The sequence below is a fragment of the Saccopteryx bilineata genome, chromosome 6 (genome assembly GCF_036850765.1).
Source record: "Saccopteryx bilineata isolate mSacBil1 chromosome 6, mSacBil1_pri_phased_curated, whole genome shotgun sequence".
In the NCBI taxonomy this organism is placed as follows: domain Eukaryota; kingdom Metazoa; phylum Chordata; class Mammalia; order Chiroptera; family Emballonuridae; genus Saccopteryx; species Saccopteryx bilineata.
Window position 1 is genome coordinate 200,554,812 of NC_089495.1, and position 17,215 is coordinate 200,572,026.

The window sequence follows — 17,215 nt, forward strand, 5'->3', positions numbered from 1 at the left end:
GTAAGGTTCTGACACCATAGATGAAACGGTATAACATTTACTTGAAGATAGACTGTGATAAGCTAAAGATGCATATCATAAACCTTAAAACAACCACTAAAAAAAGCAAAAAAAAAAAAAAAGAGCTAAATAAGTTTCCTAACCAATAAACATGGAACAAAAAATATTGCACAACTCATAAAACTGCACACGCTGAATATGTGCAGTTTAACCCCAGAATGACCAGCTACGCGGCCTGAGGGAGGAGCTCAGCCAGGTCCTGGGCACGCCCTGCCAGCCCGTCTTGCTTCAGTGTTAACCTGCCTTCTCAGCCACAGCACTTCCCAGTTTATGGAGAGGCAACGCCAGCCTGGAGGGCTGTTGGAAGGATTATTTTGTGTTTTTGAAGCACTTTTCGGGTTCCTAGAGAACAGGTGCAAAGCACTATTACCCATGTAAGAGAGAATGGTAATATTCAGTGAGTGGAGAAAGGGAACACTTGTTGGACAAACAAGATCTATGTGTGCAGTTTGGAGCACAAACTCTACACAGCTGACTTTGGAAAGGTGTGTGTTATTATTTAGCCTTTTGTAGTTGGATCCTGGAGACTGAATGTCGGAAGAAAGGCTCTTGCTCTTAAAAACATCATCATAGGCTAGTTGCTCAGCGGTAGAGGGTCGGCCCGGCGTGTGGAAGTCCCAGGTGTGATTCCCTGTCAGGGCACACAGGAGAAGCACCCATCTGCTTCTCTACCCCTCCATTTCCCCTTCTCTCTCTTTCCTGTAGCCATGGCTCAAATGGTTCAAGCAAGTCAGTCCTGATTGCTGGGGATGGCTCTATGGCCTCACCTCAGGCACTGAAATAGGTCAGTTGCCGAGCAACAGAGCAGCTGCCCCAGATGGGCAGAGCATCACCCTGTAAGGGGCTTGCCGGGTGGATCCCGGTCGGGGGCACATGTGGGAGCCTGTCTCCCTGCCTCCCCACTACTCATTGAAAAAAAAAAACAAAAAAAAACACCATCACCACCACCATCATCATCACCCTGTAAAGGACACCAAGAATTAAACTGCAGTAAGCGTTTGCATCTTCATATGTTCATTATGAACTACAGAATAAGTTAAATCCAAGGGAATAAAATTTCAAGGTTAAAAATTTTTTCCCAGGCTAGAGTACCTACCTATGTCTGTTCTGGTACAAGCTCAGAGCCCAGAGTCAGGCCGGCAAAGACCTACTCTGCAGATCGTACACCATCACTATTCTACTGTTTGCTTTGTCAGAGGCACTTTTCCTTAAAGAAAATCTTACCAAACACCCTCAGAGGAAAACAACTTGGTGGTTCCTGAAATGGATGTGTCTATGTACCCTCCTCTTTCCTTTTTTTTTGTCAACAGTTAATAACCAGGAGGGGTTCCCTGTGTTTCCGCCACGCAATCCCAAGCTGCAGCTGTACACACCCCTCAGGATCACAGTGGTCTCATCCCTTTCTAACTGGAACAGGGCTTTACAACAGAAGTAATAAGCTTCATGTCAACGTTTTCCAGGAAACTGACAATGTAATTCTTGTCTCCCACTGGCATAGTTGTTTCTTAGAGAACAATGAACCATTTGGTGCAAGGACATCTAGTTAAGAAAGTGCTTTGTCGTGGCAAGAAGCAAATGTTCTGGAGTACAGGAGAATCGAAGCTGACATACTGGACTCTTCTCTCCGTGGCAGCCATCTTGCCAAAGAGAGACATCTGTAACCCAGAACATGGAAACGGCAACCCAGACTCCGCGCAGGAGACAAGGACGGCACACTGGGAGCTCTGCCCTCGCTTCCCGCTACCTTCTCCAATGGCCTCTCCCTTATTTTCAACCTTTTGTGTTTCATGGCACACAGAAATGAATCACTAAAATTCTGCAGTACACTAAAAACTTATTTTTTGCTGCTCTGACAAAAAAAGAAGTCTAATTTTGATTCATTCACGCTGGACGGCCATTGCTATGTTGGCTGTTGTAATTTTTTTGTAATTTGGCAATCTAAGGGATAGGGGGTCAGCCCCCCTGTCTAAACAGTCACGTATTGCATGTTTCAAAAATTCTTGCAGCACACGGGTTGAAAATTGCTGCCCTGCAAGTATAACTCAGTCTTATTTCTGTGAAGTGTACTCTCTGAATCTAATCACCATTAAAATGCACAATAAATTGTGACTTCCTCAAATTTTACTTGTCTCTCGACTATCCCTGACTATGAAACTACCACTTGGCTCACATTCATGTCCTAACTGTTCTGCTGCTGGCCACGGGCCATCCAAATAGCCTTCTCGTGCCCTAAATCTTTTTTTTTTTTCCTGAAGCTGGAAACGGGGAGAGACAGTCAGACAGACTCCTGCATGCGCCCAATCGAGATCCACCTGGCACGCCCACCAGGGGGCAATGCTCTGCCCACCAGAGGGCGATGCTCTGCCCCTCCGGGGGGTCGCTCTGCCACAACCAGAGCCACTCCAGCGCCTGGGGCAGAGGCCAAGGAGCCATCCCCAGTGTCCGGGCCATCTCTGCTCCAATGGAGCCTTGGCTGCGGGAGGAGAAGAGAGAGACAGAGAGGAAGGAGGGGGGGGGGGTGGAGAAGCAGATGGGCGCTTCTCCTATGTGCCCTGGCCAGGAATCAAACCTGGGTCCCCCGCACGCCAGGCCAACGCTCTACCGCTGAGCCAGCGCCCGGCCAGGGCCCGTACCCTAAATCTTGACTCTCAGATCACGAGAATGAGGTCAACCTCCCTGACACACAGGGCAGCATTTTCTCTCTGCCTTTCTCTGTGCAAGAGGTTCTCACCCCCTGCCTTCCCTTCCCTTTTCCCTGTCTTTATTGGAACACTGTGGTCAAATGAAAATAACAAAAATAACCTTTTCGGAGGGTCCTATACTCTGGGATGAAGGCCTGTGGCTTTTTTCACAGCATGAGTTTCATTTTTAAATATCACCTGAACAATCTTTTCCTTTTTCCCCAAAATGACTTCATCTGTCCTTTGGCAGAGGGGAAAAAAAAAACAATAGCTTTCTTTCCCCTTATTGATTCTGTCAAGCACTGTGAAATCCAGATAATCTTAACACAGGAAGGAGAAGTCGCCTGACAACTGAACTATGCCTGGGGGGAGGGGACGAAAGGGGAAAGGCTGGGGAGTGAGGGCAGAGACACCAGACCTACAAACGTGCCCCGGAAACAAAAGCCAGAAGAACAAATCTGCACGAAGGGCTTCTCTGGACCTTGAGTACAAAGGTTGTAAGAAATGAAAACCTGCCTGACCTGTGGTGGCGCAGTGGATAAAGTGTCGACCTGGAAATGCAGAGGCCGCCAGTTCGAAACCCTGGGCTTGCCTGGTCAAGGCACATACGGGAGTTGATGCTTCCTGCTCTTTCGCCCTTCTCTCTTTCTCTCACACATGCTTCCTCTCTCTTTCTGTAAAATGAATAAAGTCTTAAAAAAAATTAAAAATTAAAAAAAAAAAAGAAATGAAAACCTAAGCCATAACCCTGAAATACCAGGAGGATCATGGAAGCAGAGAGGTTCAAGGGCCCCCAACAGAGATAAACTGAAGTGTGGACACTTGTGCTGGCTTCGGTTCTGAAGCTTAGCATGGGCACACACACCACACAGGGCAGAGGGCCGAGGACGACAGCTGACACCTGGCTTCCCTACAGCCTTGAAGGTCACAAAAACCCTATAACCTGTTTGTGTTCTTTTCTTTCTTTCTTTCTTTTTTGTATTTTTCTGAAGCTGGAAACAGGGAGGCAGTCAGACAGACTCCCGCATGCGTTCGACCAGGATCCACCCAGCACACCCACCAGGGGGCGATGCTCTGCCCATCCAGGGCGTCGCTCTGTTGCAACCAGAGCCATTCTAGCACCTGAGGCAGAGGCCATGGAGCCATCCCCAGCGCCCGGGCCATCTTTGCTCCAGTGGAGCCTTGGCTGCGGGAGGGGAAGAGAGAGACAGAGAGGAAGGAGAGGGCGAGGGATGGAGAAGCAGATGGGCACTTCTCCTGTGTGCCCTGGCCGGGAATCGAACCTGGGACTACTGCACGCCAGGCCGACGCTCTACCGCTGAGCCAACTGGCCAGGGCCTGTTTGTGTTCTTGATAAAGATTTGTAACTAGAATAAACCACATTTAAAATTCAGTAAGACAACCCAAATTAAAAAACAGACAAAAGGTTTGAACAGAAATTTGACTTAAGCAAAAGATGTAAGAAAAGTCAACTTGTATATAAAAAGACGCTCAACATCACTAGTCATCAGGTATATGCAAATTAAAGTTACAATGCATAAACTCACTCAAATTGCTAAAACTTCATACCAATAAGGGCTACAGGGATGGTCAAAGAGACCGTAAGACCAATCCTCAAAGGATTTATGGCTCAGAACTGGCAAAGACTAGCTTGATCCAACATGGCAATTAATTTTACCTTATGGTAACCCCTAGACTCAATATACGCTCATTGTAATACATTAACATACTAAACAGCACACCCTTCACCTTCAGGATAAACCAGAAAGCCCATAGAGGGAATCAAAATGGCTGACAGGGCTTTTTGAGAAGTCTCCACCCCTTCCCCTGGAAAGAACCTGAACAGTCCTTCCCTCTCGTTGAAAGCCTTACCTCTCAATAAAATGAGCCTCAATAAAAGAAGCAAATCCCACCAGGGAGGGGCTGCTCTGTCTGTGCATTAGCCTAATCTGTGTCTCACTGCTTCACTAATAAACTCTCTTTCACTTTCAACTCCGCTGTGTTTGAAGTCTTCCCTGCACAAAGCCAAGGATCCACGCGGGTCAGGACTCTCTGGGGGCGCCTATATCACTCCCGTGCTGTACTGCCCCTGCACCTCTCAGGTGCACACCCCAGAACTGTGAGAAATGCCTGAATCAAAGTAAAAACCAGGCTTTCAGGGCAATGGAACTATAGAAATTCCCTTGCACGTCTAGTGTTACAGCTTCCTACTCTCGAATAGCCTCTCTCTAACAGAGCAGCGAGGCAGCTCTTGCTAGGAGATCACGAAGGACAAATCTAGAAGAAGAAAAAAGATCCCTTCCAATTAAATTTTCCATTTGGGAGTCGGAAGAAGAAAAATAACAAAAATAACATAGAACAAAGAGCATGGGAAAGAGAAAAAAGGAAACGCTGAATCCGCTAATACAGCTCATTAATGTGAGAGAATTAATCTAACAGTAACTTCAGCATTCAGAAAGAAAGTTAGGAGAGCAGAGAGAAGTAGCGTCTAAGCCTTTGAGCTTCTCTTTAATTAGGTCCCAGAATCTCAGCACTCCTGCTGGAAGAGTCCATGTTTCCGGTTATTTACAACCCCCCCCACCGCTGCACAGTACCCAGCCCCCCCCCCCCCTCGCTGCAGATGCACCACTTCCTTTCTGCACTCTGCACCTCACCATCCGCAGGCACTGGCCGGTCAGACCTTTAAGAAGCTTAGGGACAAGTCCCTGCAGAGTGCAGCTTTAAGGTTAGAAGGCCCGGGAAGCCAAATGCATCTTCTTCACTAGCTATTTGTTTGAGAGAAGGTTGGTCATTTCAAGAAAAGGACAGGCAATTAGAAGGGTAATGGAGATAAGCAAACAGAAGTCTCAAAAGAATTTAAGGCTAGCAGAAAATTACCTGAACACTAAAGACCTCTGAATAACTTCAGTGCCCCTTTCTGCACTTAAAAACAAAAATTTTAAAGTAATTCCTCAAAGGAAGATTTCCCATCAATCTAAGGTCTGATAGACGCTGGACAGATGAAGATGTTCACTGTGATCCCGGCTACTCACGCCGTTAAAGAGAAGATATTTTAGAAACACAGACCTTGATAATATTAAATACAAAGGCAATGTTAAACACCGAACGGTCATTGTAGAGTTTGTTATAACAGCAGAACGCTAGAAGTAACCTCAATAGCAACAACAGAATACTAAGTAAGCTACTGTCCCTTAGAGCCCATTATGCAGTTATTGAAAACTCTTATGAAGATTATGTCACAGCATGGGAAGCGGCATATTTAGTTTAAAAAGAAACAGTAGAGAAAATTACATGTGTGACAGGCCTAAAAAGCTGTTAGAAACAAGAAAGCCGTTACAGAACAAAAGGACTAGGAATATACACCCAAAGTTTGCTTGTATTGTGGCGATAGGGCTGTTTTCTTTAGTCCCCTTGGAAGCGCGAGTCCTGTCTCAGCCATTTTTCTATAAGCCCAGTGCTCAAAACAGCATCTTCTCAGCATTTTAACAGCAGTTTTACACGTCTGTATTCTAAATTGTATATAATAGGCACTATGTCCAATTTATAAGAATGTTTTGTCAAAAATAGTTTCACAGAGCTGTCAGTGTATGGGAATAGAAGTTTCAAGGCCATAGACTCTGGCTCAATTTCATAAAGTGTAATTCAATAATGATTAGTCCTCCAACCGTGTAGACACAATCTCGTACCCCTCAGTTTAGAAAACTGTCTCTGACTCTACACCACACTCTGGTTACACCTTTCCTCTTGCCACCCTGTATCTCTACTCCTCTTCTTAGCCAGACTTTTTCTTTTTTCCTTTTTTTTTTTTTTTGGTGAGAGGAGAAGAGATAGTGAGGCAGACTCCTGCACATGCTCCAATCAAGATCCACCAGGCAACCCCTGTCTGGGGCTGATGCTCAAATATTGAGCTATTTTTAGTGCCTGAGACTGATGTGCTCAGACCAACCAAGCTATCCTCAGTGCCTGGGGCCATGCTCAACCCAATTGAGTCACTGGCTGCAAGAGGGGAAGAGGAGGGAAGAGGGAGTGGGAGAAAAGTAGATGGTCACTTCTCCTGTGGGCCCTGACCAGCAATCGAACCCAGGATGTCCATGTGCCAGGCTGACACTCTATACACTGAGTCATTGGCCAGGACCCGGATTTTTCAAAAGAGCTATGGATATAAGATACCTTCCAATTATTTCCAACTTTAGGATTCTGTGAAATATACTAACATGATATCCACATTAAATACTTTAAAATATTAGAACATAAATAAGATATACCAAGAAAATACTATAAAAAAGTTTTAGAACTGTCTTGCACATTTTCATGTCTCCTGTGCTAACTAACCACATAGCACGTGCAACATTTGTTATCGAAAATAATGTATATTGAAAAATATGTATAAAGAAAAAATATGAATGATATTTTGCTGTCAATAATAAAATAAAGACAAACGTATGGCATAAGTAGGTCTATATGGGACATAAAAAATGGGCTATGTTTAGAAATTAACATATGCTATGTTTATAAGTTTTAAATTTCCCAAAACCAACACACTAAGAGAAGGAGCAAAAAGACATTTCCGTTCAACGGAGTGGTCATATTACTAAGGGACACAATAGAGAACAGACCAAAAGACACTTTTATTCACCCATTTTCACTTTAGAAAATAACACATATGCCCCTGAAGACTTCCTAGTTTATATATATCTAAGAGGAAGCTCAAGGGAATAAAAGACCATAACCACCTGTTCTTGAATCCAGGCTAAGAGAGAGGAGCTGGGTAAGAAGTCCGGAGAGCTGGGAGGTGGGAAACATACCTGAGCATGAGATTCATCAGCTGAAGACCCTCGCCCTTCAGGAAGCGCTCACGATTGGAACTGAGCATTAGGCACGAACAGAGGGAATCAAACAGATTCTCCATCATCTCCTGCTCCTCGGCGGTGCTGGGATTGTGTCTTTTAAACACCTGTCAAGCAAAGACATCAGAAAGCACAGAGCCTTAAGAGAATGTCTTTTCATCAGCCAGCAGTCAATAATTTCCAAAGCCTGCCTGGCATGACAACCCCGCAGTAGAGAGAATAGAAGCTTACCAAACAAAAGTCTCATTAGTTTCTGCTTTAGAGAAACTGGGCTTTCTGATTGAAAGGTATTAAATAAATGAGTATCAGTTCTTGCAAAAAACCCCATAACACTCAACTGACCACTGGGTCCATCAGTGAGTGATTGATAGTTCCAAAGGGGCAGATTTTTTTAAAAAAAGAAATTTACTATGAAATATAACACAGATACAGGAAACTCCATAAAAGACACGTGTACCTAAATGAATAAGGTGAACACACCTGAAACCAGCATCCAACTCAAGAAACGACTTTGCCAGTTATCCCCAAAGCCCTCCACTTGCCCAACCCAACCACAGCCCACCTTTTCCTCTTCTAAACAATGACCGCAATCCAGAAGGGCAAATCCTGACTCAACGTAAAGAAGTTTTCTACCTATCCGGGCTACTGAACTGCCTCACACAGCAGTTGTGGCGCTAAGTCGTGGGAACAGCTTAAAGCAGAAGTTCTGTCTCTGCCAGAGATGGATGTGGCACGTTCAGAGGAAAGCCTCCTAACAGTGTATGCGTGCCCATACAGTCTACTACCAAATGATCAATACTCTCGCAGGAACAGGACTAAGCACTTTCCCAGAACTGAAAACGGATTCGTATTTCAAAGCTCTGTTTTTTAGGGTGGAGGCCAAGCCACCCAGGCTGCTGGCATCAAGATGGAGGCTGTATGCAAACTGACATCTCCGACACTCCCAACACGCTCAAGATTTTATCCAAGTGATCTATTTTCGGTCCTGTTTTTGAACTAGCACAGATGAGATTTGTTAGAAAAAAATCTTAACAGTGTTTTTGGAATGCCAGCAGAGCAACATTTCAACTGGATTTACATTTCTTACGATGAACAAGTAGCAATTTCCAATTTCTCATTCTAGACTCCAGTGCCACACCCTTCCTGCTCTGTGACCTCTAGCCCGCTGCACTGGAACCTGTACTCCTTAAACTTATTTGGAAAATGAATAGGCTCCATTTTTTTTTTTTAAATAAGTGAGAGGCAGTAAGGCAAAGAGACAGACTCCCGCATGCACCTTGACTGGGATACACCCAGCAAGCCCCCTACCAGGCAGTACTCTGCCCATCTGGGGCTACTGCTCCATTGCTCGGCAATCAAGCTATTTTAGCACCTAAGGAGAGGCCATGGAGCCATCCTCAAGGCCCTGAGCCAACTTGCTCAAACCACTTGAGCCATGGCTGCAGGAGGAGAAGAGAGAGAAGGAGAGAGAGAGGAGGAAGGAGAAGGGGTGGAGAAGTAGATGGTTGCTTCTCCTGTGTGCCCTGACTAGAAATCAGGACTTCCTGACCCAGGACTTCCACATGCCGGGCTGAGGCTCTACTGCTGAGCCAACCAATCAGACTGAATAGGCTCCATTTTAGTGGCAGACTGAAAGGAAAGACAGTGGATAATCTAGGGAGTGGGTCAGCTGAAAATCATTTGGTATTTGTAGCCCCACAACATACACTCAAGCAGGAAGCACACCCCTTTTGGATTGATAACTATCAGGAGACCGAGAAAGTTCACACCAGATACACAGAGCTATCTGGCCATAAAAAGCAGATGACTAAGAAGAGGAGGCAAATCATGGCCCTCCACTGTAACCTCAAACCTAGCAACACGCTCCATATGCCCGGCATCACGCGGCTTATGCCTTCCCACAGTTCCAGCTCCGCCCCCCATTTAGAGCAGGCCATGCATCTTCGTGGCGGACAGGAAGCCTAAGAATTACTCACGGATAACTGCTGAAGAAGCACATCGATTCCATCCAGCTCCCCAAGCAATTCTCTGTTTTCTAAAAGGGGAAAAAAATAGAGGGCAGAAAAAAAATGAAGCTAACTGTCAGATTTTACAGCCGTCTAACACTGATACATCAGCAAACAAAATCAATACCGCTTGACAGAGCACAAAAGCTGCACGGAGAGCGAGAGGGAGAGCAAGGGGATGCCAAAGGCAAGAGCGCCGGCTGTCACGGTCTGCAACAAGCCTGGCTCCCGTCCTAGCAGAATATCAATACCGAGAGGGCGCCTCACCGTCATTGTCCTGCAGCAGGATGGCCAGCACCTCGCTACAGTACAGCTTGTTGGCGTCGAAAGGCATCTTTGCCTGCGAGGAAATAGGAGAAAGGAGAAAAAGAAATGTTAGAGGGCCCTGTTTTCCTCCTCAGCACAAATTTTTCACAAGTAGTAGCATCTGGGTTACAGAGAAATAGCAGTTAGAAAGGGAAAAGGCAGGTGAAGGGCAAAGAGAAAAAAAAAAGTCTGCCTCTGCTCTCAAGTACTATATGGGGAAACCATAAATGGCAGATGAACACAATGGTTTGCACAGTCCTAATGCCCAGGTAGGAATGTCACCTCCTCTGTGAAGCCTTCCCAGATTCCCCGATTTGAGTCCAGAGAATACTGTCTAGCGCAGAGTACATACTCAACGGTGAACTGGATGAATAATTGAAATTTTTGAACTTTCAAGATTAAAAGCTATCACGGAAGCTTTGTCCACAAGTTCTAATCATAAAATTAGGCTGCGAATTAGCTGACACATTAGAGAGTTGAAAAGAAAGCAAGTTCTTATTTGGATTAGTTGGGGATATATTTATAACAAAGTAGTGCCTCTGGATTTTTTTTTAATGTTTAAAATTTAATTTTAAATCACAAACCTATCTGCTGGCGTGCCGTAATCTGCCTACCATTTAAAAAGGAAACCACATTAAATATGCAGAAATGTGTTAATATTTGAACACCCAAATTACTACCCACAATTCTTTTCCCTGCTGCATGCCCTGCTACTTGGGAGTTTCAGCTACTGCAGAGACCCTCTTCCACGGCCCCCCACAATGCTGCTTCACTGGCGACACAAATCTCGCACCACTAACAGCGCCCCCTACATAAAGGCGCAGAGAGGAGCGAGCCTCGGCAATGTGCTTTTATTTATCAGGTTCTTCACCCTGAAAATGCAGGATCATAGACAACAACTGTTAATCAGCAGCAGCCTTGCTCCCTATCCAGGTTTTTTTGAAATGACAAATAATTTCTGTACCTGGAAAGGACAGGGGAAGTGTTTATCTCGAAGCTAACACTTCCATCACTGTGGCGCCATTCACCGTTCTATTTGGACATTGATTTTGTACTTAAGAAGGAAGAGTGGCCCCTAATGAAGCCACGCTGGCGTCTTTTCAGGTTTCTGTTCACGTCTCCCTCGGCAGGCCTAAGTGCACCCCACGGGGTTTCAGGAGGCTGACCAGGTATGACCCATCTTAGATTAAAAGATCTATAAATGCAAGGTCTTACGTGTGCTGACTGCAAGGTGTGCTCTCGGGCAAGCTTAAGGCCTTGTTTCAAGAAATTCAGCATAAGGGCCAAGGTTTAAATGCAATTTGCGGCATGTTTCTCTTTAAGAACAACAGTTTTATAAAAAATCAAAACACAAACGTGAAAAGCCAACGGGTGAGCACCTCCATCAGAATCAAGAATTTGCTAATAAAATTATTTACTCAAATTATTTAAGTTCAAGTATTGCCATTTTAAAAAATTGAAGCCACACTACCTTATATACTTTGCAAGGGTCAAGGTTCTTGTTTAAAACAAGATATACTTAACGGAAAGAAGCCAAAAGAATCCGGCCCCTAGGACAATAGCCTTTCTGTGGTCCCAATGCCTCTCTCGTCCTTTATTTGATTTTACAAACCCCTGTCTCTCAGGTAGGGGATAGATCTTCTCTTTTGTTTTCAACAAATATTTATTGAAGACAAAGAACTGAACATGACGGAAAACAAGAGGTGAATTTGACATGAACATCATCTGTTGTGATGGCATTAAATTAAATTATGGCCATGAATTAATTTTATCAAGAAATACAGTCCATTAAAAAATGGGCATGAATCTGGGATCAGACATGTCTAGGTATGACTAACGAGCATGCTCTCCTGATGTGACACCTTCTGCGGTCCCCAAACTGTGTGCCGAGGCACCCGGGGTGTCACTGAATTCGCAGGGGCACTGTAGGACATTTTCAATTCCCAAGGAAAGTACAGTGACAGTTGACATCTACTGAGCACGTCATTAACGACTAGCTCCCGGTGCATTTCTGCTCATGACATCCTACCTTTGTGAAGTTGGGTTTTGGTGGCTCTGTGATAACTGAGCCATGTGAAATCGGAAAGAGGCGGGTATATTCAATCTGATTCCAGGGTTTTAGAGGTTGGGCACAACGCAAAAGGCAGACACATCTACTCGTAAATAACTGTGGTATTTAAGAATGAAATAAAAATGTATTTTATTTTAATTCCCTCAGAAAAATATCCAGTTTTGCTCTGTGACACTTCAAGGAGTTTCTAATTTGCCCAGAGTTAATTTAAAAAACAAAACAAAAAAACAGTCAAAATCATAATCGCATCATTTTCTTAAAATACAGGTCCTTTGATAGAAAAATTGGCCTGAAGGAGTAATCTGATCAGAAAGCCAAAAGGATTAGGGCCCACAGCTCCAGAGCGAGCCCTGCCATGCCGCAGACCCTGCAGAGGGTGCCGGCGGGGAAGCAGCCGGCAAGAGGGGAGGCGTTCAAGATAGCCAGGCACCTGCTCTAGGCTCCCTCATGTTCTAGGCTCCCCGCTGTTCTGAGCTCCCGGGCTGTTCTAGGCTCCCCCGCTGGGCTAGGCTCCCCTGCTGTTCTGAGCTCCCTCATGTTCTAGGCTCCCCCGCTGTTCTGAGCTCCCGGGCTGTGCTGGGCTCCCGGGCTGTTCTAAGCTCCCAGGCTGTTCTAGGCTCTCCCGCTGTGCTAGGCTCTCCCACGTACTTCCCATGGGATTTGGGAGAGGCATTCCCCACCCCCCCAGTTCTTCCCACATATGAAAACTGGGGATAGCAGCTCTCACTTTGAGGTTTGTGAAGATCAGAAATAATGTATGTACAGTACCTAGACTCTCTGCACATAATAAAATGCCAATACATGACACTCTCATCAGGTAGGGAAAACAATGGTGGTGGGGGTGTTGGTGATGATGATGATGAGGAGGAGAAGGAAGATGACAAATACTTTAATCGGATATAAAAGAAATAAACTATGGGTTAGGCGGGGGGAGGGAGGGAGGAAAATAATCTTTTATGTCTAGCCAAAGACAAAAGTCACCTGCCAGGAACGACAGCCTCCAAGCCTGCAAAATACCAAACTGCCACACTACAAGGACAAGATGAGAAGAAAGGAGCATTCACTTCGCAGGCACAGTCTCCTGAACTTGGCAGAATAAACCAGTGAGACACGGAACCTCCGGACCCTTCTCCATCCAGGGGCCTGGTGATCCGAAATCTTCCAGCCGTCAGAGTAATTACAGAGTCAAGCAGAGGCTGGCGCTCAGCATGTCCTAGCCTTGAATAAAATTAAACTTCACCTTTTTGGGAGCTGCTGCTTTTTTGGAAAGTACAAAACAATTATGCTACCACCCGCAGCCAGAAGCTTGAGGTTATGTCTGCAGCTCACCTCTGGTACTGCGACGCGTGGGGCAGCTCAGACATATCTACAGCCTGGTGCACTTGTCAGAGCAGACGGCGCCTGCAAACCCGGCTCCTGGTCAGAGAGGCTGAGGACCTGGCATGAACCCGTTGTACATGTAGCACAGCGCAGCCAGTTCTCAATGTATTAGCTCATATGCCACTGTGTTTGAAGCATTGGTTTAATTGGGAAACAAAGGGGAATCTTAATTTTGTTTCTTTGGAAAAGAAAAAATTGGGGGTGGGGAGGTTGGTGTCATTTTCAATAGTACATGATGATGTCCTAATAAGTCTGTATTCCCCATTAAAAGATACACTGTGTGCCACAATGTCTCACACTACTGTTATTTGCTTACCTGCTAAACTACTTACTGCAATCATCTGCAATGGATTTCATCCTCATTAGCACAAATTAGCGAGATTTCATTTAGTGGATGAAGAAATCTAAGAGCATCTCTATGTACTGCTAGGCCACCCATACAAAAAGCAGACTCACCAATGTGCTACACACTTAAGAATTATTCAAAGACTACTGAATAAATACAGGACGATCAGTTCAACAGCAAGGTTTCACCAAGCAATGCAAACACAAACAATGTCAGATGGTGGTTCTTAGGCGTTAGTATGTGTCAGAATCACCTGGGTGTTAAGACAGATTGCCGGCCCCACCCCAAGCTGGACAGAGTCAGTGGGTCCGGTGGGGCAGGTTCAAGAACGTGCATTTCTAAGCAGCTGGCAGGTGGTTCAGAGGCTCCTGGCTGGAAACCACACCTTGAGAACAATCGAGAGGAGATGCAAATGTGATCGAGACTCAGTCCTTGCTTGTAAGGGCTGTAAGAATATTTGGAGAAAGACAATGAGCACATAAAAAAAAAAAAAAAGAAAAGAAAGGTGATGAAAAAACCATGTCCCATGAAGGGAAGTGACACATAGTTAAGGGTGAATAACTGTGAGAACTCAGGTCTGTCGTCTCCCACCAGAGAGCCTGTGGGAGAAAAGCGGAAAGGGTGATAGAGGAAAGAACGATGGCAGAATGGGCGGGGCAAAGCAGTGCTATGGAAACGGCACAGGAACAAAGTGGAGGCTTCAGTCTCGCTCTGCCGCTGACGAGCTGCATGAACTGGGCAAGGTGCTTCATCTACAGGTCTCGGCTTTTAATTTTTTATTTGCAACAGAACTTACACATTTCCTTTCAATTCTAAAAACGATGGGAGGCTACATGAAAAGAGTCGGGGTTTAAGCTGGTTAATGAACAGTGTGTAGATCTAAAATTATACGAGAAAGACAGCAGTCACTCCTGGTGGAAGGAGGGGCACGAGCAAAGACAGATACAGAAGTCCAAAGAACTCGGACCTTTAAGAGCAGGGCGTAGGAAAGAGAGACGTCTGAAAGGTAAAAAGGCCAATGTTTGAAAACTGAGAAACGGCAGGTCAGACAGGCCTGAGTAAGGGGCTTTAAGAAAATACTGCGCACTTCTATTTGTGAAACACACACACTCTCTCCTGTAGATGCACAAAGTACTTCTCGAAGGACCGAAAGAAGACTGGTTGTGAAGAGTGGCGGCCTCTGGGAGGTGGAGCCGGAAGCCATCAGCAGAGGGGAACTTTGAGTTGTATACCTTCTGTATCACATGAGTTTGTTTATATTTACAGCATCAGCATGTTTGTATTATTTTCAGAGGTACTGTATTAAGGTCTGTTTTTAAAGCCTTCTTTTAAAACAAACAAACACAAGAAGAAAAACAAAGAAACAGACACGAGATACCAGAAATTTCCAAACCAGATCATCCAGCGTAGGGATGAGTCTGTGCCAGCCCCCAGCAGAGGGCCGAGCTGCTTTCCCTCAGCCAGGCTCACCTTCAGCCTCTTCAGCAGCCACTGCAGGAGGCCCTGCTGGGCAGCCTCGGTGCACATCTCCGGCCGGAACTCCGCCATGTTCTCCACGATCGCTGAAGGCAGACAGACACCAGTCATTTGGGAAGGCAACTTTGTTCCATCTGCTGTGAGCCTGCATCCCACGACAGGCGTTTTATTCCTCTTCCCACTTCCCTGGATTCCTCCCAGCCAGATGCTGTGTTGTCATTTTTAGATTAACCAGGGAGATGTTACAGAGTTTTTCTTGTTTTTTCTTCAAGTTACATCATAAACAAAACTTGTAACTAAAATGATGGAAGCCACAGAAGGAGCGAGTGGTAGACTTCCGTGCTGACAGGGAACTGCACTGGAACAGAACACACGGGAGGGCGGACAGCTACCCAGAAGCCCCTCTAGTCCTCACTGCACCGGAGTCCCAGAGGCTAGACAGAAGAAGCCTTGATAAAACTCGAGGGGAAAACCGGGGACTGGTCATCTTAGAGTCTCCTGCTTTCCTGGTTCACCCATTTTCAGTCCTCTCTGGCCTGCAAGGGAAACAAGCACGATCTTCTCGACTGAACAACGTGTGTGCATGGAGCGAAAAAGGCCACGCTGGTGACGTGCCTTCCAGGTGCTTGGGCCACACGAACGTGGTCCCACTACCTCGCACAACTGCCAAACCGCTGCCTTACGGAGAAATTAAAATGCAGAGGCAAAAACCATTATTGCATAACTAGGATACTATAAGGGGGACACTAAAAAAAAATCACTTAGTCCCATTCTAACAGGCAATGCTTCCACTCCCATCAGGGGATCCCGGGTGTGTTATAAAGCAGACAGAGCTGGGTTCTCTAAGCACAGTGCCCAGGAGAGAGGGTGCGACACCCCCACACCTCCTGTCTTCTCCCTCACTCCTTTGTCCACGTCAGTCCCACCAATGGCACGTTAAAGAATACCCAGCAGCCTGACCAGGTGGTGGTGCAGTGGATAGAGTGTCAGACTGGGACCCAGGGGACCCAGGTTCGAAACCTCGAGGTCGCCAGCTTGAGCATGGGATCATAGACATGATCTCATGGTTGCTGGCTTGAGCAAGGGGTCACTCGCTCTGCTGTAGGCCACCCCCCATCAAGGCACATATGAGAAAGCAATCAAAGAACAACTAAAGTGCCACAATGAAGAATTGATGCTTCTCATCTCTCCCCCTTCCTGCCTGTCTCTATCTGTCCCTTTCTCTGACTCTCTCTGTCTCACACACACACACACACACACACACACACACACACACTGCCCGGCAGCCGCTCAGGCAGTGGAACACAAAGCCATGGGAGCAGAGATGAAGGTCATTAGAACACCTTACATTACTTTCTCACATTTTCTAAGAAAATCAACTCGTTTATTTTCATCAACTCACTCTTCTTCTCTTGCTTACACTTTGCCCACTAGACTAAAAGCCGAACACCTTCCCATGGTGGTAAGGTCTTCCGTAATCCGGACAGACAGATGTACTCCGCTGGTCCCATCTCCCACCAGTCCTGCTCCCCACCGCGGCAGTAACTGCTGCGCTTTCCCTACGCTCAGGCCCCTTCATGGCTTTGCAAACGCTCTTCCCCTGCCCACAGGGGCTTCCCACATTTCTCTATAAAATGTCCACGTCCTCAGATTCAGCCCCTGTGCCTACCTGCTCCTGAATAGCGGTTCTGAGACTTCCTCCACGGATTCCTATTATACCACTTGTCACCCTGGGTGATCCTTCCCTTTCTGTTCAAGACTCTCCCATCAGCCGGCCCCTTAAGAAGCAGAACCACGCCTAATTCATGTTTAATCTGCCCTGGTGCCTAGCACAGTGCCTGACAAACATCGGTGCTCGGTAAGGGAGGGAGGAAGGGACGGCTCTGCCGAGCTGCTGGTAGGTGACCGAGCTGAAACAAGACAGACTCCTACAGATCGCCAGCCTGGTACTTTTCTCCATTACATCAGGCCCTTTTAATTAACAGCCAGTGAAGACATTTGATAAGCTTTCCATTCAGCAAAATTCAGCGTTCGGCTAACAG

At 46.0% G+C, this 17,215-nt stretch overlaps 1 protein-coding gene across 2 annotated transcripts in view; it reads right to left on the minus strand.

The window, feature by feature from the left end:
• The window catches only part of CTNNBL1 (catenin beta like 1), a 160,183-nt gene that overhangs the window by 76,577 nt on the left and 66,391 nt on the right, over positions 1-17,215 (minus strand). For both annotated transcript variants that reach the window (XM_066236851.1, XM_066236850.1), the window contains exons 7-10: positions 15,168-15,259; positions 9,862-9,934; positions 9,565-9,623; positions 7,547-7,695 (exon numbers count right to left, since the gene is read on the minus strand). In XM_066236851.1, the coding sequence (XP_066092948.1) occupies positions 7,547-7,695; positions 9,565-9,623; positions 9,862-9,934; positions 15,168-15,259 (373 nt within the window). The remainder of the gene's footprint in view (positions 1-7,546; positions 7,696-9,564; positions 9,624-9,861; positions 9,935-15,167; positions 15,260-17,215) is intronic.